Below are 24,800 nucleotides of genomic sequence, written 5' to 3' on the forward strand. Positions count from 1 at the left end.
GTGTCAGAGTCAGTGTTTCTGCAAGGGAATTTGGGGTCAATGTTCTGATTCTGGAGATGTCTCCCTCTACCAAAACGCAGAAGGGGATCTAAAGCGTGGGTGGGTTTGAGTCCCAGTTCTGATATTTGTTCGCTGTGCCTGCTTTAGCAAGTTATCTAAATGCTCCAGCAATCAGTGTTTTCACCTGTAATGTGGATACATTGCTCTATCTCATGTGGTTCTTAAGAAAACTAATTGAACTAACGTACTTAAGTATATGGCACAGAGAAAATGAATGATAAAGGAACTTTCTATAACGTCACCTAAAAGGAGTAGAATGAAAGCAGTCTGCATTCACTAATAAACTCGTGCCCACCGTCTGTGAATGTCTACACCGCAAATTTAATAGCTGTGACTAAGCTGTTTTCTGCAGTTACTGACCTGGGAAGAAGTGACAGTTTCAAATTTTTTGATTGAAAGCAGTCAGACTGAGAGGAAGCTGCAGCCTCTAGAGACCCTCCCTCCTCCAGACCCAGGATAGGATATCATGGTCCCACTCTATATGGAATTACGATGGGACAAACACATTCTCTGGCTTGAAGTCACATGTCCTAGAAGCTGGCAGGCGGTAAGATTATAGTGACCACACACCATGATGTGTGACCTCCCACTACAGCTCAGCCAGTCTTGAGATGGAAGAGACAGTGCTCTGCTACATCTTATGGACCAAAGCCCAGGAAACCCCATGAAATTTTGGAAGCATATTGATTTCGGAAGTACGAAGATGCAGGTTGGGTCCTGCCTCTGATACTTTAAATAGAAAATATTTGGAAAGTCCATGAGCTCCAGCTTGCTGTCTATAATATGGTGTACTGAGAAATTTCTCATCTAGAGAGTGGACATACCTATGTATATCTTACATTAAAACACCTAGTGAATATCTCCACTCTAGCACAGAGGAGGAGATCCTGCTCTTTGCTAGGAATTGTGAGAATATTCAGGGAATCTGGGGCCTGAAAGTTCAGGAGTGCTCTGGCTTGAGCTCAGCAGGGCAGAGAGAGTGTTAGAACTAGAAGCATCCCTGGAACTTAGCTAAGGCCTCCCCTCAACTCTCTACCCATTATATCTGCAGCTGGGACAGGAAGGTTGGAGTACAGAAAGTCAGGAACTCTGCAGGGCTTTGCTAAGCTGCAGGCACAGAGATGAAGCTGAGTCTCCCAGCTCCAAGAAGTTCAAGTTCAGCTCAGAGCTATGGTCACTGAATTGCTGAGCTGAGAAGCGACCAGGGATGTTTCCTTTGCCTTTCTGTGCCTTTTCATAATACTAAGGAGGACTGGGGGCCCTGCCCCAGAGCCTGCTGGTGCCAGCGCACACTGTTGTGTCCAGAGATGGGGCAGCATTTCAGAACGGCCTCCCCCCATCGCCTTTGATTAGATGTCTTGGGACTGGGTGACTCCAGCATCCGCTGAGCACATGGAGGAGAGAAGCAGAAGCTGGAGACCTAGCACAGGAAGTGGTCTCATACTCCAGCAACAGTCAAAGCCTCGGGGTCCACCTGTGCTCAGAGCTCATCTGCCCCCAGGAGACAGTGGGCCACACAGCCAAGGACCCGCCGTCCCTGCTGATTCAGGCAGAACGAGACTGGGCTCCTCCCTACTCAGGGCTCTGGTCTCCAGGGTGAGGGAGCAGGTGTTTGATCCTCCCTTTTCTCTGTTTGGAGGGCTTACCTGTGGCGTCACTGTTCTGATGTCCAGCCCTTGTGGGCTCCGGCAGGCACCCTGACCCCCCTTCACCCCACAGGCTCAGCTGAGCCAGGCCTTCCCGTTCTGTCTGGGCACCCACGCAGTGGGCCCAGCTGGCTGTGCTGAGCTAGGTGGTGCGGGGCTGGGCCAGGTAACCATCCCCCATTGCTTCTCTATTGCCCTCGGAGCTGGTGATCCTTTCTCTGCATCTGTCTTGGATTATCTAGGCTGCCCCACTGAAGCCCCACCACACTCTTCACTAAATGTAGCCTCCAAAAGAGGCCTTCTCCCCTGCCAGGCGAACTTCCTGGTTCCCTGCTACGACAAACACACCTTCGTATATATGAATGGGAGTAGATGATCAGCTCTTCAAAAGCCAACACTAACTCTGATTCATCAAATAACCTCCCTGAGGCAGGGACCAAGCCAGGACTCTCTGGCCCTTAACCCCGCCCCCCCCCCTCCCCTCCCCCTCCCAGACACTGTTGCCGAGGCTCGCTCGGTGGATCCACAGTGCCCTCAAGTGGCCAGTTGCGCAGTAGCGCTATTGACAGAGCCCAGGCAAGCTGGGTACTATCTAAATTAGGATCTAAATCAGGATCCGAGAGGACACTCAGGGCACAGGTCTTGCCGATTTGCTCTTCATCTGTCTCAGGCTCACCCTTTGCACGTGGTCATGAGGGAGGCATGAAGTAAGCATTTTTCCAAAAGGGAATAAAAATTGTAAACCTCATCAATTAGTGTTTTAGGAAAGGGGATACCTGGCAGTCTTTAGATGCTAGCTGCCCTGGGAAGGGGTGGGACCTTGGGTAAAGCTTTCTCTTTAACCAAAGATCATTCCTGGAGAGGATGCCGGTGGAATTCTACCAGCCAAAACATCTTCCAAGCAGCCAGGGAAACAAACCCATCACTTCCTTGAAGAGGAAACTGCCTACTTATGTATCGTCTCTTGTCTGAACACCCTGCTCAAATCTTTTTAAAATTGAATTACAATTTTAAATTTGTCATTTTAAGTATTGATTTGTAGGAATTATTTATATTATGAATACTCTCATCTATCTATATAATTTCCTTAGTATCTTTTGATGAACAAACTTTTTAAAATTTTGATAAAGAAAAAATTAATTCTGTCTTAAATTAGAGCGTTTTCCGTCCTCTTTTAGAAATCTTTGTCTGCTCCAAGATGATGAAGAGAATTTGCTGTTTTCTTTCAGAAGCTTTATAATTCAGAAGCTTTATAGATTATTGGCAATGTCCATATTCATTTTTGTTTTTGCAAGGGCCTGCAGGCCTTTTCTATAAAGAGTCAGATAGTAAACATGTTTTTTGTGCACCCCATGCAGCTTCTGCCAGAACTGCTCAACTCTGCCACTGCAGGGCAAAAGCGGCCAGAGGCAATACGTAGGTGATTGAGCTGAGCTCTATTCCAACTAAACCTTGCTTATGGATCCTGAAATCTGAATTTTGTATAATTATCATCTGGCACAAAGTGTTATTCTTTTCATTTTTAACTGTTTAAAAACGTAAAAACCACTGTTAGCTTCTGGGCCATATAGAACCAGGCGGAGGCCGTACTTGGCCTGTGGGCCTTAGTTCGCGCACTCCTGGTTTACAGACTGAGGGAAGAATTGAGATTCACTATTTTCCACATGGATATAAATTGTTTTCCAGCACCATTTGTTGTAAAGATTATTTTCCCCCTTTGTGCTCCTTTTAGTGTTTGATCTAGGGATTACGATATGCATCTTTCACTGATCATAGTCTATCTGCAAAAATGTTCTATTAACCATAGGTTTTCTATACATGCTTTTTATTAGGAAGTTTCCAGTTATTCCTAATTTGCTAAGAGTTTTTTCTTTTTTTAATCAGGAATGGATGTTGGCATTTATCAAATGTTTTTTGAGCATCTATAGAGATGATCATACGGCTTTCCTTTTATCGTATTCGATATGATAAATCATAAAGCTATAGTAAGTAAGGCAGTGTGTTATTTGTGCAAAACCTGATGAAACAGACCAACACATATGCAATGACTGATATATGACAAAAATGATATCACACAGCGGCAAGGAAAGTATTACTCTTCAACAAACAATATTGGGTCAGGTGGATAAGTACATGGAAAACCATAACTTGACCTCTTCATTTCATATACAAAGAATTCCGGCTGAATTACAGATCTTCATGTAAAAGTTTAAAATATAAAGAATTTAGAAGGAAAATATGAGAAAGCATGATCATTGGACATAGGCAGATTTCCCACACTAGGCACCAAAATAAAAAATACAAACCTAAAAGGGGGGAAAAATGGAATGATTTTGGATTAAGAGGTTCTCCTTATCAAAAGACACAACTAAGAGAGTGAAACAGCAACCCACAAAGTGTGTGTGTGCATGTGTGTGTGCATGTGTGTGTATACCAATTGAAAGCCTCGCATACCTTGATAGGAGCGTAAATGGGAAACCTCAAAGACTCCTGAATGGTTGATATGAATCACTGCCCTTTAACACCTTCTCAAGGGCGGTTACCTGTTATGAAAGCCAAGCTGAGTTTCTATTTTAAAAAAAGACAAGAGAAGAAGGAAATTAAACACAAAGCGGCTGCAGGATTGCCAAGCAATAAAAAGCAATAGATGGACATACATCAGCGTGCGTTACCGTGGGTGACAGTTCCCTGTGGATAATTGATTTCAGTGGCAATTGCTGCTAAGGATTCTGACTGATTGTCAAGGCTGGTAGCTACCGATGGCCTTGACAGGGTTCTGCCTCAGCTGGCCCACATCTGGGCATCCCGTGGTCTGAGTTGGTGACAGTATGAGGCATTTATTATAACTGTGCTGAAACTACATAGTTTTTCAAGAGGATATTTCGCTCTGCCTGAGACGAAGTTCTGATCCTCAGTGCCAAGTATAGAATCTTAAGCTGCGTAAAGGAATCTCAGAAACCCACATGCTCTAGTCTTTCAAAGGTTGTTTTTTGACCTCCTAGTACCAGAACAGCTGAAGGCCAAATTCACTTATTCCCCCTGCTGAGGGAAGAACGGGGTGACTCCTTTATTGGGGGATGTCAGGGAACTCTGAGGAGAGGTGAGCACACGAGGGTTTGTGCACAGGAAGGAGGTGGCTGTGTGACACTGTGGTTAAGCTGCTGGCGCAGAGATACACGCCCGAGTCCTCGGGCTCCGCTCGCTGGATCTTCAGACGGGAGTACGAGCCCTCAGGCCTCTCAGCAGAGAACCGATCATTAGGCATCCCTGATTTGTCTGCTTCATTTTTGCTCTGAAAATAAGTCAGAAGCTCCGGGCCCTGCCCCAGCATTTGTCGGTACCAGAAAAGGCCTTGGTGACCAGGAATTGGGTCACAGCTGAGAACTAGAGCCTGGCCCCTCCCTGAGACCCTGTGCCTGGGGGACTGGGACACTCCAGTTCCTGCGTGACCTGTGGGGACAGAAGTGGGCACAGTAAGGAAGAAAGTAATTGTAATCATCACACACACACACGCACACGCACACACGCACACACGCACGCACACACTGGAACTGCTTGGCTTGCTGAGGACTCACCTGCCCCCAGGAGACAGAGGGTCACCCAGCAGAGGAGCCTGGAGCCCATGGCAGGGTCAGGGCAGCCGTGGGAGGCTCACCAGCTCAGGGCCCTTGTGAGCAGGCGCAGAGGAGGAGGGGCGTCCTGGTCCCCACTGGCAGTTCCCATGCTGACATCACTGAGCCTCAGGATTAATTAAGTATATCTAAGATGCCTGCGATTCGTCAATGTACCATTCTATTATGTACCATCAAGGAAGAAAAAAAATGACTCACTCATAATCAGAAACATTAAAAGGTGAACACTTATCAGGCATAGAAGTAATAAAAAATGGAAATTCAGAAGTGGGTTTAAATACGCACTGATTTTGTGAGGCTCCTTGCTGTCGCCCCCCAGTGCTCCAGGATTCTGTGGCCCGGATCCCACACTCCCTGCCTGGCCTTCTCACTGCTCTCCTTATCTCATCATCCGCTGAACACGCCCACCTGTGTGTTTCAATAGCCCTTCACATCTGAGGCAGGGAATGCTGACTTTACCAGGTCCACCTGAGTCTCCTATTTCTGACCTTGTTCCTGCATTCGCCTGGTCCTGTACGTGGTCTGGGCAGGAGTGGGCTATGGGGGAGTTGTGGATGGAGGAATCGCTACATCCTTGTCCTGAAGGCAGTCTGAACTCACAGCTCAGGGCAAGGGATGAAACGGTGCCTCCAGGGTGTACGACTATTAATTCTGGAGGTTAAAAAAAACCCCACAATTCCTTTATAACTCATGACTCTCTATACAGTTTTTGTCCTCAACTCCTTGTCATGGTGCTTCCTGTGTTTCTAAGTCACTTCTAAAATTAATAAGGGTTCCAAAACCTTACCTGGAGGAGTCAGAAGTTTTACCTTTAACGTTCAGGTGGGAGTCATATTGATAGAATTAAAATGGGGCGGGGGGGGGGCGGTGGACTGATCCTGGGGACTCCGGGCAGGCTGCATTATGAGTGATCCACTTCGCTTGTTCATTCCTAGCCCAGCTTTCAAAGCCTAATTGGCGGCCCCTTTCATAAAAGAAACAAGATTCACAATCCCTTCCAGAAGAAGAAAAGATCCCTCCAACCTTGTTACGCAGGGAAATGGACCTATCTCCGGCCCCCGAGAGTCTCTCTGGGCACTGCATGAGTTCCCAGTGTGCCCCACTGGACGGGTAAACTGAGGCCCCAGCCTCACCACTCCTCTCTTCGTCACCAGCCGTCACAGGGAAAAGAAGCAGTACAGATGGTAACGTCACCTTCGAAATAAATTATGAAATAAATTATCCCATTTCCACCCCCTTAAAAAGCAATACTGGTCAGAACCAGCTTGGAGTTGACACTGTGTTCCTCTACGTTTCACATGTGTGAAGTGAACACTTAGCTGGCTTTCTCTCCTTTCCTCTCCCTTCCTCATTTTAACAATAGTTTCTCACAAAGTTTCCTTTCCCAATTTATTCACATTTGTGTCTCTGATCCGTCCTAGGATTGAATAATTTGCTCAAAGCTCAGCTTTTCTGGGGCTAAGCCCTGATGGGCCATCTCTAGCACTTCTCTGCCAATAGCGTGATGCTCTTATCTGCAGTAATGTAGGACACACATGGACCCCCCCACCTCTGGTATCTGACCTGAAGACCAAAAACCCCCAGTGGTTCTAGACCTTTCTCACAGTGACCCTGTGGCTTCCACGTCCTCCCACACAGAGGCAAACACACTGGCCTCTGTAATCTGGTTCCACCATTTATAGGCTCTGAGACCACGCACGAGGCCATTAACCTACCTGTCTACCCCCGTTATGCAATGTGAAGTGGCTAATAGAAGCAAGTTAGATCTCTATCTACCGATCTGAAAATATAAAGTCTAAAATAGACTAAGAGAAAAATGCATGCAAGTGAGTTAATGTGTACAGGTGGCCCCACTTTTGTAGGTGTATTTGGGTGGACAGGTTTGCATGAGCGCAGAGAAGAAGGTAAGAAACACACCCCTGAAGGTGGGATTGGATGGGGGGGTGTTTGGAGAGGGAGGAGGATTATTAACTTTTAACATTTTCTTTATACATTGTTGATGATATTTTAAATTATACAGCATAGCTTATCATTATTTACAAGGCATGGAAGCAACACAAGTGCCAATCAACAGGTGAATGGAGAAAGAAGATGTGGCATGTATATTTGTGGCATGTATACATATATATATACACACACACCTCCCCCACACACACAATGGAATATTAATTATTCAGCTATAAAAAGAATGAAATATTGCCATTTGCAGCAATGTGGATGCACCTGACAATATTATGCCTAGTGAAATGTCAGAGAGACAGACAAATACTATAGATATCACTTGTATGTGGAATCTAAAAAATAATTCAAATGAATGTATATACAAAACAGAAATAGACTCATAGCCATAGAAAACAAACCTATGGTTACCAAAGGGGAGAGGGAGGGAAGGAGAGACAAATTAGAAGTAGGGGATTCACAGATACAAACTACTCTACAGAAAGTAGACAATCAACAAGGATTTACTGAGAAACAAAAAAACAGCTTAACCGCATGAGAGCTTTACATTCAGATCCTTGATCAGGTTGCAGAATTGGCGGTGTCTGAATAGGTGATGTCCAGAAAGGCACTGACTGTGGAATACAGTGTCAATGCCCATTGAAAACAATAAGTCAACGGTGAAGGAGCACAAGTGCCCTGTGCACGTGGGTGACCCCTGACTGGTGAGCTGGGTGAGCGGCGAGGTCGACGGGCGACTTCAGTTTGTACTGAGTGTGGATTAATGTGGTTTCTACCTCCACAAGAACAGCCACTGCAGGGAGTGGAGGCTCTGACCCCTTATTCTAGAATAAGCCTTGAATAATCCCCTGATTTGAAAAGGAAGGTAAATGAGTGCCCCCTGGTGCCTGCATTTCCAAACTCCAATAGAAATGGTACATTTTCACAGGCTCTAGAAATGCTCACCTTTTACTTACAATTCAAGTAGCAGCATTATTCATTCCAGTGTTGGTCATGACGTTACTCCAGTGTCCGTCAACTGCTCACAGCTTTCTAAAATGCATGAGGGATGCTGTCTGCAGGGAATAGGTTCTAACTCCAGTCTTTCTAAGGTTCGACTCTTTGAAATAAGTAGTCTATTTTTGGTCTTTACTGCCTAAGGAGATGAAGCTGCATTAGTCCTTAAAGCATTGATGTGAGTCATTCAGGCAAACCCGGGGCTTTGGTCTATCCTTGGGCCATGCTAGGCGATTGTACATTTGATTATTTCTGCCCAGAAAGACTCACACAATTCTTCAAGGACTAATGCATGGCCTCTCTCTATAAGCGGAGCCTTTGCTGTCACAAACAGCATTTCTGCAATGGCCGAGGGGGAGGGGGAGCTGGAAAGAGCCCTGCCCTGCATCCTGCCCCACAGGCAGGGTGTGGGGTGGAGGAAGCTGGGGTTCGGGGGTGAGAGAGCCTCAGCTCTGTGTCTCTGCCATTGTCCAGCGACCCATGGAGGTGGACGTCCATGATATGGTTCAGTGTATCAGGCCTCGTGGCTTCTAATTTACCCAAGAGGGATTTGTGCCCTGGGAAGCCCCTCCCTCACAAAATAGAGAAGCCATCATTGTTTCCTTCTCCAGCAACTCTCTTTTCTTTTTAATAAATTTATTTATTTATTTATTTTATTGGCTGTGTTGGGTCTTTGTTGCTGTGCGCGGGCTTTCTTTTAGTTGCGGTGAGTGGGGGCTACTCTTCGTTGTGGTGTGTGGGCTCCTCATGGCCGTGGCTTCTCTTGTTGCAGAGCATGGGCTCTAGGTGCATGGGCTTCCGTAGTTGCAGCACATGGGCTCAATAGTTGTGACTCACGGGCTTTAGAGCACAGGCTCAATAGTTGTGGTGCACGGGCTTAGTTGCTCCGTGGCATGTGGGATCTTCTTGGAGCAGGGATCGAACCCGTGTCCCCTGCATTGGCAGGCGGATTCTTAACCACTGTGCCACTTAGGAAACCCCCTTCTCCATCAACTCTTAATACTCGTCTCTGACGTTCTGTTTCTGATCATTCCACCCACACTGAGGTGGCCCATGTTTGGGAGACTCCAAAATCCCTGGGGCCTTTGAGGGAAGGAGGCTGAAGGAAGAGACAAGCCCAGGAAGCTGATGGGAAGACGCGAAGCTGCAGACAGCCTTGGGACCCAGTCACACAAGCCCACGAGGGGGATTTCTCTTCTGCTCCCAGGACTGGCCTGATCCCAGGAGTCAAAGGGATGGAAGGTCCCCGCCGATGTGGCCAGACTTCTGGGATAGCCTACGTGGGAACCCAGGTGGTCTTCCATGATTCATTCTTTCCCTAAAGACTGTCCACTGGTACCTGGACAATTGCTGTTGTTATTGGAAATAACACAGGGAACAAAAACATCCATGGCCCCTTATAATAAGGGAACCTGAGGTAGTAATATGAGAAGGGATGCTTTTCTGAGATGGTGATGGTCAAGCTAATGTCTGAAGCAAAGAGAGCAAAAGAGGAGAGACCTATGTTGGCACAGAGAACACAGCCTGGGATCAGGAAAGCCTTCTGGATGGAGAAGCAGGACACAGAGTAGGAATGAACTGAACTGAGGCCAGTAGAGCTGAAGCAGAAATGAGGGCTCAGGGGTAAGGGAGGGACAACAGCAGCGGACACAACATGGACAAAGGCTTACGACTGAAATGAAAATAGTGTGGGAGAGACGGACTTCTAAAAGGCCAGCAGGAAAAAGAATATGGACCTGTGGCGTCAAGGGTGTCTGTTTGTAGCCAATTTCAAGTACATTTTCATTCCTGCAAGCAGCTGGATAGGAGGAATCCCTCACAAAGTCCAGTGCAGCAGTAGCTCCAATGCCAGAGCCTCAGAAAGGGAGCCGTGGAAGAGAAAGCTAAGTGCCCTCAAATCTTGATGCTGGCCCAGCTGAGACTGACCTGGGAGGACTCCCAGCACAGGGCTCACAGCTTCTGGGGGTCACTCACTTGGGAATCTGGGAGCATCTCCCATGGGACCATGTCTTCCCTGATAGGGTTGGAGCCTAATGAGGACAAGCCCTCTATCTTCTGTTGACCTGTCTCTGCACAAGGAGGTGGCCATGGGGTGACTGCAGGGACAAGAGGACAAAGAGGTCAAGGAGAGACTGTCAGACACTAGGATGACATTTTTGGCTGCGAGAGAAAGTCACAGACCCATTGGGAGATTCCTCCTTTGTGCAGGCTGTACTCTACCAACCTGAGCTCCGTTTTCGGGTTCTGTTGATATCTATGCATACACACAAAGCCGAGGACAACAATCGCGGACATCTCAATGTCGCTTTCTGTTGTGTCCTTGTTATCCTGAGTTCTGGGGAGTTCCAGCATCTGTGACATCTGTGATGGAGAGAAGCCAAAGCTGGAGATGATGCCAAAGAGGGACCCCAATGATTTAGACACAAGGAAAGGCTTCGATTGGGGCTTGGCAAGCCCAGGGAGGGGCTTTGGAGGACTCACCTGCCCCAGTCTGTGTGTTGGGGAAACAAGGCATGGCTCTCAGTGGTGTCACTGATGTAACCAATCAGTGATGTCACTGTCCTACCAGCCAGGGACTCTATCTCCTTTCTGCCCCTCCCCAACCCTCTACTAACCCTCAAATTACAGCCATAAGCCTACACTCACATGTTCGGGGCTCCTGGATGCCTTTCTTCTATGGTGCACTAGCCCTACAAGGTCCTGTATTTTTTGCCCCTCACCTGTCTCTTCATCATCATCTCTGCTCTCTCTGCTCCAGGAAGACCCATCTACATTCAGTTATGTCCTCCTCTGCACCATGTTCTTTTCCAGCCGAGAGATCTTTTTACAGGCTAGTCCTTCTGCACTCACCTATATCCCTTCCTTATAGTCCCGGATCTCTACTTCATTTTTTACATGAAAATATATTTCAGGTATAATTTATTCTTACTCATGAAATTTTACTAGAACAAATTCACATATTTCCAGGCACTTATTTGAGGAAGAATTTGTTCAGTTGAAACACAAAGAAAACTATAATGTCAGTTGCACTAAGCTCTTGTCCATCAAAACACACCATAAAAAAGGAAAATGTAACCTAGAGACTGAAATAAGATGTGCGCGCTGCCTACAAACGATAATGAATCCGTGTGAAATTGCATGTTCCTCCGTGTCGTCAGGAGGAGGCCAGAGGTGACTCTCAGCTTCCACTGCTGTCCAGCGGGACACAGGAAGATGCAGCCCAGCCTCCGTTCTCACTGACACAGATGCAGAGGCTAACGACAGAGCAGCTGGGTGTGTGGAGGACGTCTGGACTTTGTAGACGGACGTGTTTGTTTCCTGGTTCTGCTTCTTAAACCGTGAGCCATTGGGAAAATGATTAAATGTCCCTGAGTTCTTTTATCTACAAAGCGTGTATAAGAATATTTGATTTGCACAATTGTTGCAAAGCTTTCAAGAGTATGATATGTACAAAGAATCCAGCACATGTTAAGTGCTCCGTCGCTCCCCTTCTGTTGATGTTACCCAGGACTTGGCTGATGCTGGGAGCTGTGGAAACAGTCAGTGCACACAGGTGAACCCGGCTTCCGTTGGTCGGGAGTGCTCTGAGCTCAGCAGGGCACAGGAAGCGGATTAGAAATGGCTAAAAACATCCCTTGGAGGAGGCAAACCTGGGTGGGAGGCTTCATGCTCTCTTACTCTTCAAGCCAAGGACGTTTGTGCACAGAACCCTGGTGACTCAGCAGCTCTGTGCCAAGCTGCTGGCACAGAGGTACACGGCCGAGTCCCTCAGCTCCAAGGAGCTCACGTTCAGCTCAGAGCTAGAGTCCTGGAACTGTTGTGCTGAGAATCGATCTGGGAAGTTGCCTTTTGCTCTTTGCGTAGTTTCATAAAACTCAAAGAGGAACTGGGGGCCCTGATTCAGGGACTGTTGGTACCAATATACACTGCTGTGCCCAGACATAGGGAAACATCTCAGTGTCACTGTCTGTCCCGTTGTTTTGATCAGGTGTCTTGGAGTTTGGGTGACTCCAGCCTCCAGGGGGCCTGTGGGATACACAGATATAAAATGAGCGCCGGAGAGAGCTTGATGGTTATTCCCAAGGTGAGACGCAGGATGCAGGAGTCGGGAAGCTCAGAAGAGCGATAATCTCTCTGTTCACGGGACTTACCTGCTCCCAGGAGATAAAGAATCACCCAGGGAAGGAGCCTGGAGCCCATGGCACGTGGCGTGTGTCTCGCACTCAGGTTCTGGTCCTCCTGGGTAAGAGCCCAGTTCCGGCTTCGCTTTCCCTGATTGGAGGGTTATCCTGTGCTGGCCCCGCCCTGGTGTCCTCACCGGGCAGCCTTCCCGGGGTCATGCGCTCTGTGCTGCCCACACGCCACACTCCTCTCCCTGTTCTGCCCGCAAGCAGGAGGCTGGCATAGGGCGAAGTCTGTGCCCACACAGCTGTGCTGATGTGTCTCTGAGGCAGGCGCTCTTTGCTGTGCCCGCCCCCACCCCCACCGGCAATCAGGAAGCCCTGTCTCCTCTCACCTTCCTCGTCCCTCTCCATGCACCCACCCCCCTTCTGCTTGCAGGGATCCCTGCTAGAATTCACCCACTAGCACATCAGCCGAGGGAGAGGGTCTGTGAGTAACCTTCCTGTTCCTTCTCTGCCTGTGTACCCTCATCTCTGTGATGCTGGGGTCAAACCGAGCTTCATCTTGATATTTTCCTTTCCTGGGCAGCATTCCCAGCCCCCACCCCGAGAGGCCAGTAATGCAGAGACACCAAGGTTTAGTCCATCTGACTGGGTCCGAAAGGGGCCTGGATTGTCTATAAATTCTTGGGAGTGAAGATTCTCCAGAAACAAGTCTCTGCCTTTATGGGCTCACGGCACAGATCTAGCCAACGTGGGGTCTACTGCCCTCAAGCCCATCTTCCATGTAGCGTTCTGGGGAGTTTCTGTTTCTCCCTCCAGACTCACCTTGCCCTGTGAGGCTGACCTTTGTGGATTATCGTAACTGGGCTTCCTCTACCCTGAGCTTTGTTTATGGGAGGTACTGGCAGGAGGGTGAAGAGAGGCAGGGCACCACTATCCTGGTTCACAATGAATATCTACCCTTTGGCTTCTTTCTCGCCTACATTTCCTCCTAGCTGCTCTTCCCTATCAAGGGCCATAGCACCTGGCAGGCAGCCGACTCTCTAAGCTACAGCACCCAACTCTCCTGGGAATCCCTCCCCCCCCACCCCTTCAGGCCAATAGGGATAAGAGCCATCGCTTATGCTGCCCTGGGACCCTTCTCTTCCTTACTGGTTTCCCTAAACCCTATTGCACCTTTATAAACAGGCTCTTCATTGGTCCTCCTCAAACCTGCCAGCACCCTGCCCAGTAGACAGTAGACTTAGCCAGGGAAAAAGGAAAAAATGAGCTTGGAGGATGCATTCTGCCTTTTTGAAAAGTAATAATAACATTTTGCAATTAGCAGTAACAGACTTTCTAACTGTCTGCAATTAGCAGTGACAAAAGTTATAACGTTCTGCAATTAGCAGTAACAAAATTTCTAACGTTCTGCAGTTAGCATTGCTGAGACCGTCAGCAGAAGCAGAGAAAAATATGCAATGTGGAAATAAGTAGCGTGACTTGGGGACACGAATCTGAAGAGGATCCAGGGAAGTATGACTCCAGGCCTCACCCACTCCAGGGAAGCCTACAGCAGGAGTGTTTCTTCACATGCGCAGTAGAGACTGCGGGGCTCCTCACGGATCCCCCTCAGTGGGCTCTGCCTGCCGCTGCGGGGACCACTTTTGATTTAAGAAGCAAGAAGGGAAGAAGCGGGCAAGTTTTACAGAGAGTGGGAAATGTTTTAAATATTTGAAATAATGTGCTGGAGAGTGAGAGAGTGAGCTCACTGAAATCTCAAGACAGAGATGTAAAGGCAGGTTAAGTTAGTGACTTGCTTTATCATGCTAGATACCAGTGTGTGCAGGTGTGATTTATTCTGACCGCTCTCAGCTGCTGCCATGAGAAAGAGAGATCCATGCCTTCACTCTGATTTGGGTTTCTGTAATGTGAGGGCAACCTAAGAAGACCATGTTAAAAGAACGAATATTTGCAAGATCGGGTTAAAAAAATTTAACATCATCAAATCTACTCTATCAGGAGGTGATGAAAATAGGGAAAGACCCTAAGGAATAGGAAGAAAGAATAGTTACTAATGGATAGGAGATTCCGATATTGTCGAAGTAGAGGGGTGGGAGGATAGGAAGCTGTGGGCAGAGTGAGATGATTAACTCATGATTTTGGAGGTGGGTCATTTCCAGCTGATGGCAGGGAAAAAGGGATGATATTATTAAAGTGAAGCAGTGGAGCAAGAAATAAAGAAAAGGCTCATAACTTTGGGGTAGGCCAAGAGGATGCAAAGGGCACCAAGTGTAAAAGAAAAAAATGATAAATTAGAATTTATAAAAATTTGAATCTTCAACTCACCTAAAGGCAACATTAAAAAAGTAAAAAGGCAAGCCACTGTGGGAGAAGATAAACTCAGTCTATGTAATGGTCAAAAGACTCCCATCTAGATTATAAAAATATCCCCTACAAATCAATAATATAAAGACAACCTGATTTTTTAAAGAATTTTTATTGAGATACAATTGACATATGATACACTGCATATATTTATAGTGTAAAATTTGATATTTTTTTCTTATTGGTAATGTATATATGGCAATCCCAATCTCTCAATTCATCCCACCAACACCCCCCCAGCTTTCCCCACTTGGTGTCCATATATTTGTTCTCTATACCTGTGTCTCTATTTCTGCCTTGCAAACCAATTGGTTTGTACCATTTTTCTATATTCCACATATATGTGTTAATATACGATATTTGTTTTTCTCTTTCTGACTCACTTCACTCTGTATGACAGTCTCTAGGTCCATCCATGTCTCTAAAAATATTCCAGTTTCATTCCTTTTTACAGCTATTGTCTATATGTACCACATCTTCTTTATCCATTCCTCTGTTGTTGGACATTTAGGTTGCTTCTATGTCCTGGCTATTGTAAATAGTGCTGCAATGAACATTGGAGTGCATGTGTCTTTTTTAATTATGAGGTTCTCTGGGTATATGCCCAGCAGTGGGATTGCTGGGTCATATGGTAACTCTATTTTTAGTTTTTCAAGGAACCTCCATACTGTTCTTCATAGTGGCTGTATCAATTTACATTCCCACCAACAGTGCAAGAGCGTTCCCTTTTCTCCACACCCTCTCCAGCATTTACTGTTTGTAGATTTTCTGATGATGCCCATTCTAACCTGTGTGAGATGATACCTCATTGTAGTTTTGATTTGCATTTCTCTAATAATTAGTGATGTTGAGCAGCTTTTCATGTGCCTCTTGGCCATCCATATGTCTTCTTTGGAGAAATGCCTATTTAGGTCTTCTGCCCATTTTTTGATTGGTTTGTTTGTTTTATTGATATTGAGCTGCATGAACTGTTTACATATTTTGGAAATTAATCCTTTGTCTGTTGATTTTTTTGCAAATATTTTCTCCCATTATGAGAAGACAACCTGAGTTTTAAAGATTGGCAAATTTAAAAGCAGACCCCTTATAAAAGGAGATAGGAAGATATGAAAAAGGAAATATCATTACTGATCAGTGAAGTGGAAATGAGACACCACTACAAACCCAATAGAATGGCTAACAATAAGAAGGAGAACACCAAATATTGGTGTAAATGGGGTCCAGGGGAACTCCCCCTCCTTGGTGTTGTAAATTGGTGCAGTCACTTTGGAGAACTGTTCAACTGCTTCTAAAAAAGTCAAACACAAGCCTACCCTATGAATCAGTAATTCCAGCCTTATGTTTATACCCTAGAGAAATGAATGCATTTACCCACAATGACTTGTATGAGAATATTCAGAGCAGTTTTATTCATAAGAGTTGAAAACTGGAACAACCTGGTCATCCATCTATTGGAGGATGGATAAACAGATTGTGATATACAATGGAGTACTACTCAGTAATACAAAGATAAAAGTACTGATACACAACAATATGGGTACATTTCAAAAATTTATAGTAATAATTTTGAGAAAAAGAAGTCAATCAGAACAGAGTATTTCCTACATGGTTCCACTTACATGAAGTTCACAAATAGACACAAGTATAGTCATAAAATTCAGAAAAGTGGTTAGCTCCGGGAAATAAGCCGATTGGGAAGAGTCATGAGAAAATCTTCTTGGGTGATGGAAATGTTCTTTATCTTGATTTCGGTCATGGTTACATTGGTGTAGGCATTTGTCAAAATTTACCAAGCAATACGTGTATTAATTTGAGCTTTTTTCTCCCTCTTAATTACACCTTAAATAAGTATTAATCAAACATAAATAAATAAATTACACAGAAGATGGGAGTCACATACAATTTTATTACTTTTATTCCAAGTAGCCCACCTTAGAAATGAATCACACCCAAATAAGAAGACAGGAACAATCACATGCATAAAATATTGGGAATGTGGGATGTTCTCGGTGACTGAAATATACAACATCCAAATCTGACCTCAAAATAAGCTGGACTGACAAGTTTGCCCAGAAACACCTGAAGATCAATGGTTGAAGGAAACCTGTAGCCTAACAAAAACTTCAAAAGAAAAAAATCTTCAAATGCTGTTGAAATCATTCCAAGCATCCTGAACTGCTGTAAACACCATCATTTGGCAAAATTGGTCCTTTGCCAGTTTCATCATTTAGACTTTCAGAAGATTGGCCAATTAGTGAGTTGAGTTTTTGCCCAGCAAGCAGCCTGCTCCCTTGTCTGAGATCAGGTCCTGGGTCAACCAGTTCTCCCCCAACCCAGGATGTTCATGAAACAGCAGGTCAAGGGGTGAGCAGCACATGTGGTTTGCCCTTCCTGTGAAGTCCAGCTATGGATCCCCAGTCTTGGAATTAATGGGTCCAATGTGAAGAAACCCAGTTCTTCTACCTGTAAGGAGCCAAGGAGCAATATGGGCTGGGGGAGAATAAAATTGTTGCCCAATATCATTTTGTAATATTTTACAAGAAAAAAAATTGAAAAGCTCGTAGATTTTAATCAAGTCAAAGGGATGATAAAAATGAGGTTCTTAATTTACAAATTGCATAAAAGATGGGAGTCATATATAATTTTATGCTTGTATTCTGTGTAGTTCAAGTTAGAAATGAATCACAGGACTTCCCTGGTGGCACAGTGGTTAAGAATCCGCCTGCCAATGCAGGGGACACAGGTTGGATCCCTGGTCCAGGAAGATCCCACATGCCACGGAGCAACTAAGTCCATGCACCGCAACTGCTGAGTCCACATGCCGCAACTACTGAAGCCCACATGCCTAGAGCCTGTACTCCACAACAAGAGAGGCCACCGCAATGAGAAGCCTGCTTACCACAATGAAGAGTAGCCTCCTCTCACTGCAACTAGAGAAAGCCTGCACGCAGCAATGAAGGCCCAACACAGCCAAAAATAAATAAAATTTTTAAAAAAAGAGAAAAAAATAAATGAATTACACACAAATAAGAGATAAGAACAGTCATACACATAAAATATTGAGAACATGAGAAGTTCTCGGTGACCTCAGAAGACCTCATAACCTCAGAAGATGCAAAATACAGCCCCATGTCCACAGGAGAGACATAGTTTGTCATCTTTTTTTTTTGATAATTGTACAGTTGATCACCTCAGGGTTTAGTGCTGCTGTTGAATGCATCTACTTACTAACATTTCCCCTAAGTGGTTTGTTTACTTGTGTGTTTCATAATTTGTTATTGAGAATTTTTTTTCTCCAGAGAACTCTTGCTTGGTATTCAATGAGCTCCAGGCAACTTTATGTAACAGTTTCAAGCCTGGAGAGCCCCTGATCACTCAAGGAATTTAAAGCTGCATGGCTGCTTCCTGCTTCATGCTGAACTGAAAAAGACAGTGAAATATAAATTTCACATTGGATGCTACTGCTCCTTTGCTTTACTCAGTATTAGAATATTTAAAATTGGGTGATGTAACATTAAGTGCTATTTGCAGTTACTTTTTTAAACCATTTTTAAATTGAAGTATAATTAATTTACAATGTTATGTTAGCTTCAGGTGTACAGCAAAGTGATTCAGTTATATATACATATATACAATATTTTTCAGATTCTTTTCCATTATAGGTTATTACAAGACATTGAATACAGTTCCCTGTGCTACACAGTAGGTCCTTGTCATTTGTCTATTTTATACATAGCAGAGTGGATATGTTAATTCCAAATTCCCAAGTTATTTCTCCCCCCACCCTGCTATCCTCTCTGGTAACCATAAGTTTGTTTTCCATGTCTGTGAGTCTATTTCTGTTTTGTAAATAAGTTCATTTATATCTATTTTTTTTAGATTCCACATACGAGTAATATCATATGATATTTGTCTTTCTCTGACTTACTTCACTTGGTATGATCATCTCGAGGTTCATCCATGTTGCTGCAAATGACAATATTTCATTCTTTTTTAATGACTAATATTCCGTCGTGTATGCATATATACCACATCTTCTTTATCCATTCATCGGTCGATGGACATTTGGGTTGCTTCCATATCTTGGCAATTATAAATAGTTCTGCTATGAACCTTGGGGTCATGTATCTTTTCGAATTAGAGCTTGTGTGTACACGTGTGCACGCGTGTACACACACGTACCTCACGCTGATGACCTCAGTTCACACTAGTCTAGTGAGAGCTTCAGAATGAGCGGCTTTTCTCCCCTGGTGAGACGTGGCCTCAGGAAGACGTGTCCAGCTCACACCCATGGCTGAGCTTTTTGTGCAGAGAGCAGCTGGCTCTGCCGCGCTGTGGACTCACTGCTGGCACAGAGGTACAGGGAGGTCTGGTTGGTGCTGGCCGACTCCAGGGTCAGGGGGAAATGTTCCTTTTCGTCTCGGGAGACACTGTATCCCTCTGTGACATCCCCTTCAACAGTGCTGTCGACGCCATCTGAATAACGGATCAGCCTTGGTCCCTGTCCCGGGTCTTGCCGGTACCAGAACATTCCCAAATGGTTCATATGCTGAGAACATTCCAGGACCACCTTGTTTCCTGCTCGTATGATGTGGTATCTTGGCTTCTGGGTGACTGTGGCAAGCGTGCGACCTGTGGAGAGGCAGACACGGAGTGAAGACACGCTTTAATAAGTCACCTGGATCTGCGAAGGCAGGGGAGAGGCTTGGAGCAGAGACTCTGCAAACCCCAGGCAGCGGTGAGTTCTGAACTCACCTGCTGCCAGGAGACAAAGAATCCCACAAAAGAGGTTGGGGCTCATGGCAGGGTCAGGACGAGAAGAGGGCTGTCCCTGCTAGATGATCTGATCCACAAGCCTGAGGGAGGGAGCCGGGGGGCTCTTCTCCAAAGGCTGGATGAGTCTGCCTGGGAGGTCACTCCCCGCACCCCTGCAGATTCTTCCAGCCCAGGCCCAGGGAGGTCAGAGTTCAGAGTCTCCTCTCCTACACATTGCTGAGCATGTCTGCAGGGGAGATGGGGTGGGGCTGGGATGGGGTGGGGCTGCGATGTACTGACTTTTGGGTGCACCCCACCCCCTAGGTCTTCCCTGTTCCTCTGAGACAGCTGCTCCTCTGTCTGCACCTGCCCCTGACCTCAAGGCTTCTTTGACCAAATCCTTCAACTGTGGATCTTGTTAAAGTTTAGCGGGGCATCCCACTTCTTCCATAGCTGTAGGTAGCCTGCCAATAACTGAAAACTTCTTCAACAGCTGCCTAGTATTGGATCCATGCCTAAGTTTTTCTTAACCCTTTTCCTCCCAGGCTGCTCTCCCAGACTCTGCCCAGAGCCCCTTAGATCTTGGCGGCATCACCGTGCCACCTTGTGGCCAGTAACTGAAGTTTCATCATTGTTTCTTCTGCAGGGGCCCAAAGGGTGCTGGGAAGTGTCTGCCTGCTCACATTTTATACTCAACTTCTTTAAACCCTAATCCCAACACCAGTTCTAACCCTAAGTATTCCTTTGACTTATCATGCTTAATAGGCCACCCTCATTCTACTTAACTGCTATCTCATTATCTGGCAGTTACAGTCCAACTAAGATCTTCCCCCTTAAAACTATCTACTGAAACGGAGGGAGATAGAATGGGAGAAACGAAAGAAAATAATGTTTAGTCTAAAGTAGGAGGAAAAACACAGATGTTGACGTGTAAGGAGGTTCATATATTTTCATTACTAAAAATAAACAAAAATGCTGGAAAAAAAAAAAGACAATCAGGGTTAACTTCACATTATAGATCAGCAAAGGACTGGGAAGATAATGAAATTACCTTTGAGATGGGGTCAAATGTGTACAAATACAAAGTAAAATTGGAATGTAAGAAACATAAGAACATCTTATAAGGCATTAAGCCATCACGGAGGAAACAGTATCTGATGGGGAGTAAGGATGGCTGCAATTAAGATCAGCAAGGGATGGTCTCCACAGAACTTGTACAATGTGCATCTGAATATTTGAGCAGCAGGGAGGGAAGAGATGATTCTGGAAGAAGCAGAGGAGTTGGGAGGTATGCAAACGCTGCTATAAAATAGTATTATAAGGAAGCTGAACCTGCCAGGCTCATGTGGCAAAAATGGGGGTGGGGAATGGAAAAAAACATTGGAGGTGAAGTCTACAAAGGGAGTCCTTGGATTGGGATTCCAAGAGCGGGGAATTCCCGTGTGTGCTGTGGCCTGTCTCACTCCCCAGAAGCACAGGGCCACAGTGAAAGGAGAGCTTTGGTGATGCCACAATTAAAGACCAGAAAAATTCCCTCCCATGGACACTCATTCTCTGGGGAGAGGAATTTGGTGTCCCGAGCCACTACAGTTTCTGATACGTGGAATTGGTGCAACTGTCATTCTCCTTACCCGCTATGCAAGGCTCAGGGTGTCTCTACCATGGCCCTGTGTGACAATTCAATCCCAGTCTCAGAAATGGGTTTTCTTTTAGGACCCCCAGAAACCTGTGATCTGTAATCATATCCACTCTGACCAGGGCTTTAGACTGCATAGATTCAAAGTGCAGCTTCTCCACAGATGGATGGAAGATGTCATTTATAATATAGGTATTTATAATGAATATATATAACAATATATAATAGAGCAAATACATAAAAAGGGATAGGGACATTAGAAAATATCCTGTCTTCTTGAGTTAAAGACCTCAGGGAAATTGTTTCAAATCAGCAGTCTAGGGCACTAAATAAAACAGTCTCTAGAGAACACGTTTACTCAGGGAATCAAGACGAAACTGGAGAGGTTCTGAAATTATGCTTTCGTCTGTCAGGTCTGGAGCAGTGAAAACATGAAAACAAAATAGAGAAAGTGGGTTGCTTACATGAGGCAGAGGACACGATGTCTTATTGTTTTCGACACTGTTTCTCAACTAACTGGCACAAAACTAGTAAGGATTTGACTTCAAACAGGAGGACAGGCTTGATGCTAGGTTGCGGAAAACTTCCAATGCGACAGGGATGAAAGAGGCTTTAGAAGAAAGAATATGCCCGAGCAGGTACCCAAAAACGTTCTAGATGCCAACAACAAACGTAGAGGAGATTGTGCTCATTGCACAACAGGCAGCCAAAGCCGGGTATGTGGGCGGCCGCCCGAACGTCCCATAGAAGACTGTGGGGTCCAGGACTTTGGGTCTTTGCCCTGGAGCACTGAGCCAGCCCTGGGACTCCTAGAACCCAGCGAGCCTTAACCCTGTGCATCCGCCAGCGGTGACGGCCTCAGTATTTCAGGAGCTACTCTGTGGTCTGTTTCTATCCAAAGAAGAGCTGATGTTCAAATCGACCTCTTTTTGTTGGTGACTGAAAAGCAAGAACGGCCTATGTAGCATCTCTGGGAGCTGCAAGAAGAGACAAGGATGGCGTTTGTGAACAGGAAGGAGGTGGCTGTGTGACACTGTGGTTACGCTGCTGGCACAGAGATACACGCCCGAGTCCCCGGGCTCCGCGCGCTGGATCTTCAGACGGGAGTACGAGCCCTCAGGCCTCTCAGCAGAGAATCGATCATTAGGCATCCCTGATTTGTCTGGTTCATTTTTGCTCTGAAAATAAGTCAGAAACTCCGGGCCCTGCCCCAGCATTTGTCGGTACCAGAAAAGGCCTTGGTGACCAGGAATTGGGTCACAGTTGAGAACTAGAGCCTGGCCCCTCCCTGAGACCCTGTGCCGGGGGGACTGGGACACTCCAGTTCCTGCGTGACCTGTGGGGACAGAAGTGGGCACAGTAAGGAAGTAATTGTAATCATCATCTACACACGCACACACACACTGGAACTGCTTGGCTTGCTGAGGACTCACCTGCCCCCAGGAGACAGAGGGTCACCCAGCAGAGGAGCCTGGAGCCCATGGCAGGGTCAGGGCAGCCGTGGGAGGCTCACCAGCTCAGGGCCCTTGTGAGCATGAATGGAGGAGGGGTGGAGTCCTGGTCCCCACTGGCAGTTCCCATGGTGACATCACTGCCTCTATCACACCCAACAACGTCAGGGACACATAATTTATATTATAACATACTCGGATGACTAATTGAAATATTTAACAGCCCGCGTTGAACACAAGCCATGTGTGGGCTCCAGTGCTGCCTGCCTGTGGGGCCCTCGTGAGGCATCTCTACATTAATCGTCTCATCCCCCATCACTCCTTGCCTGCTCTAACGCTCCTTCAGAAAACCTGAGAGGCGGCGTTGCAGGTGACTTACTTCTCCCCTTCACTGCTGTCAGAGCATCCAGTTGTCCCACAGCCATCAATGTCTGCCCACTTTGGTTCACTGGCTAAGAGTCATTACAAACATCCTCTGCTTTAGGGGGAGGAGGGAGTCGCATCAGAGATGACGGAGGGGTGGGGAGCAGGGCTGTGGAGTCCGGGAGGAGGACCCTCTGTAGCTCTGAGTCTTTGCTGAAGTGGATCCAGGAAGGTATCTGGAGACGAGATTACATCGCACTGTCTCCACTGGTTTTTTAACACCACTCAGGTGTCCCTGAGCCCATGCAACTCAGGCATCACAGGAACTCAGGAAGGAGACAGAGCCCCGCTTCTGAGTAGTACAGAGGCTGTATCTACAGTCACGAGGGGAAAGTTCCTAGCTGGGACCTGGAGAATCTAGAATGGAGACATCCCAACCATGTTCACAATTCCCCTGGGAAACAGGTGTACTCGGAAGTGCCCGACCACTCAGCGGGACTTTGAATGGAAACATGGGTAGGAGTTAATCCCTGTTAAAGGAAGGGTCTGCTTCCAGTGCAGAGGAAATAGCTTTGTGTGAGTCTCTGAGATGGAGAAGGACATGGCCCCGATGAGGGAGGAGCAGCGTAGCGGGAGGAGGGAGGGCCAGGAAGGTGAGGTCAGGTAAGGGGGAGAGGAGAGACTAGCCCCATCCAGGAAATGTGGGCAAGAGCAGACACCTCATGAGGGCCAGGCTGGGGGAGAACCTTCCAGAGAAACAGCAATGAGGTGTCCAGGGAGAGATAAGAGGGTCTAGATGTATGTGATTTTCCAATAACATTCCCTCCTGAAGGTCTCAGGCTCAGGCTGATGGCTGGGAGTCAGAGCTGGGGAGGCATCTTTCTGTTCACGGGGACGGGGTGGGAGGTGGGGGTTACGGTGAGGGAGAGGAAAGACAGAGAGTGACAGTGGACACATGTCTGCGAGGCCTTGAAGTCAAGTCCACACACCCAGGAACACATTGCTCACACGTGACACACGGCTTCCAGGGCTCCGGGGCTCCCTGTGCTAGGAGCCTGCAAGGGGCTCTGCTGAGACCCAGGGTGCAGGGCCTCCCCTGTGATTTTGTGCAGAGAGGAGGTGGCCGTGCAGCACCGTGGAGTCACTGCTGGCGCAGAAGTACACAGATGTCTGGGAGGGGGTGTCGGACCCCACCGTGAGAGGGAAGTTCTTGAGGTTTGGTCTAGAGACACTGTACCCCTCCGGACCATCTCCTTTGCTGGTGGTGTCAGTGGTAGCTGAGTAGTGGATCAGCCTCAGCCCGTGTCCCAGGTCTTGTCGGTACCAGCACATATACTCATGGTTCAGATCCTGGGTACATTTCAGTGTCATGCTCTGTCCTGTCCTCAGGACCTGGAATTTGGGGTCTTGAGTGACACCAGCATTCACTGGACCTGTGGAGACGGAGAAGCTGATGCTGTAGCCACCTGGGAAGCCTTCGTTCCGGGACCCTAAAGGACCCCTGCCCCCTGAGACGCACCTGCCTGCAGGAAACAAAAGGCAACACAGCAGAGGAGGCTGGAGCCCATGGTGGCCTCAGAAACCAAACAACACCTAGCTCAGGGCTGGTCTCCTGGGGTGAGTGGTCTAAAGCACTGAACCTCCTGTTTCCCTGATAGGAGCATCTGCCTATGATGTCACTGCTCTGATGGCCCTGCAGGCTGCCTCCTGGTCCACTGTGCCCCTTGGCAGGACCCAGGCCCGGCTCCTCTATGCCATTCCCTGTCCTGCACAGCCCCTCAGCAAAGGGTGGTGTGAGGGGAGCACCGTCC

At 46.7% G+C, this 24,800-nt stretch overlaps 1 gene segment (V, D, J or C); it reads right to left on the minus strand.

Annotated features, from left to right (window-relative positions):
• Window positions 1–24,036: 24,036 nt before the first annotated feature.
• LOC130851810 (T cell receptor beta variable 6-4-like) lies at window positions 24,037–24,557 on the minus strand. The segment is given in 2 exon segments: window positions 24,037–24,422; window positions 24,509–24,557. Coding segments are annotated over 2 exon segments (435 nt in total).
• Between the last annotated feature and the right edge of the window lie 243 nt (window positions 24,558–24,800).

This window comes from Hippopotamus amphibius, chromosome 4 (assembly GCF_030028045.1).
Source record: "Hippopotamus amphibius kiboko isolate mHipAmp2 chromosome 4, mHipAmp2.hap2, whole genome shotgun sequence".
Lineage (NCBI taxonomy): Eukaryota > Metazoa > Chordata > Mammalia > Artiodactyla > Hippopotamidae > Hippopotamus > Hippopotamus amphibius.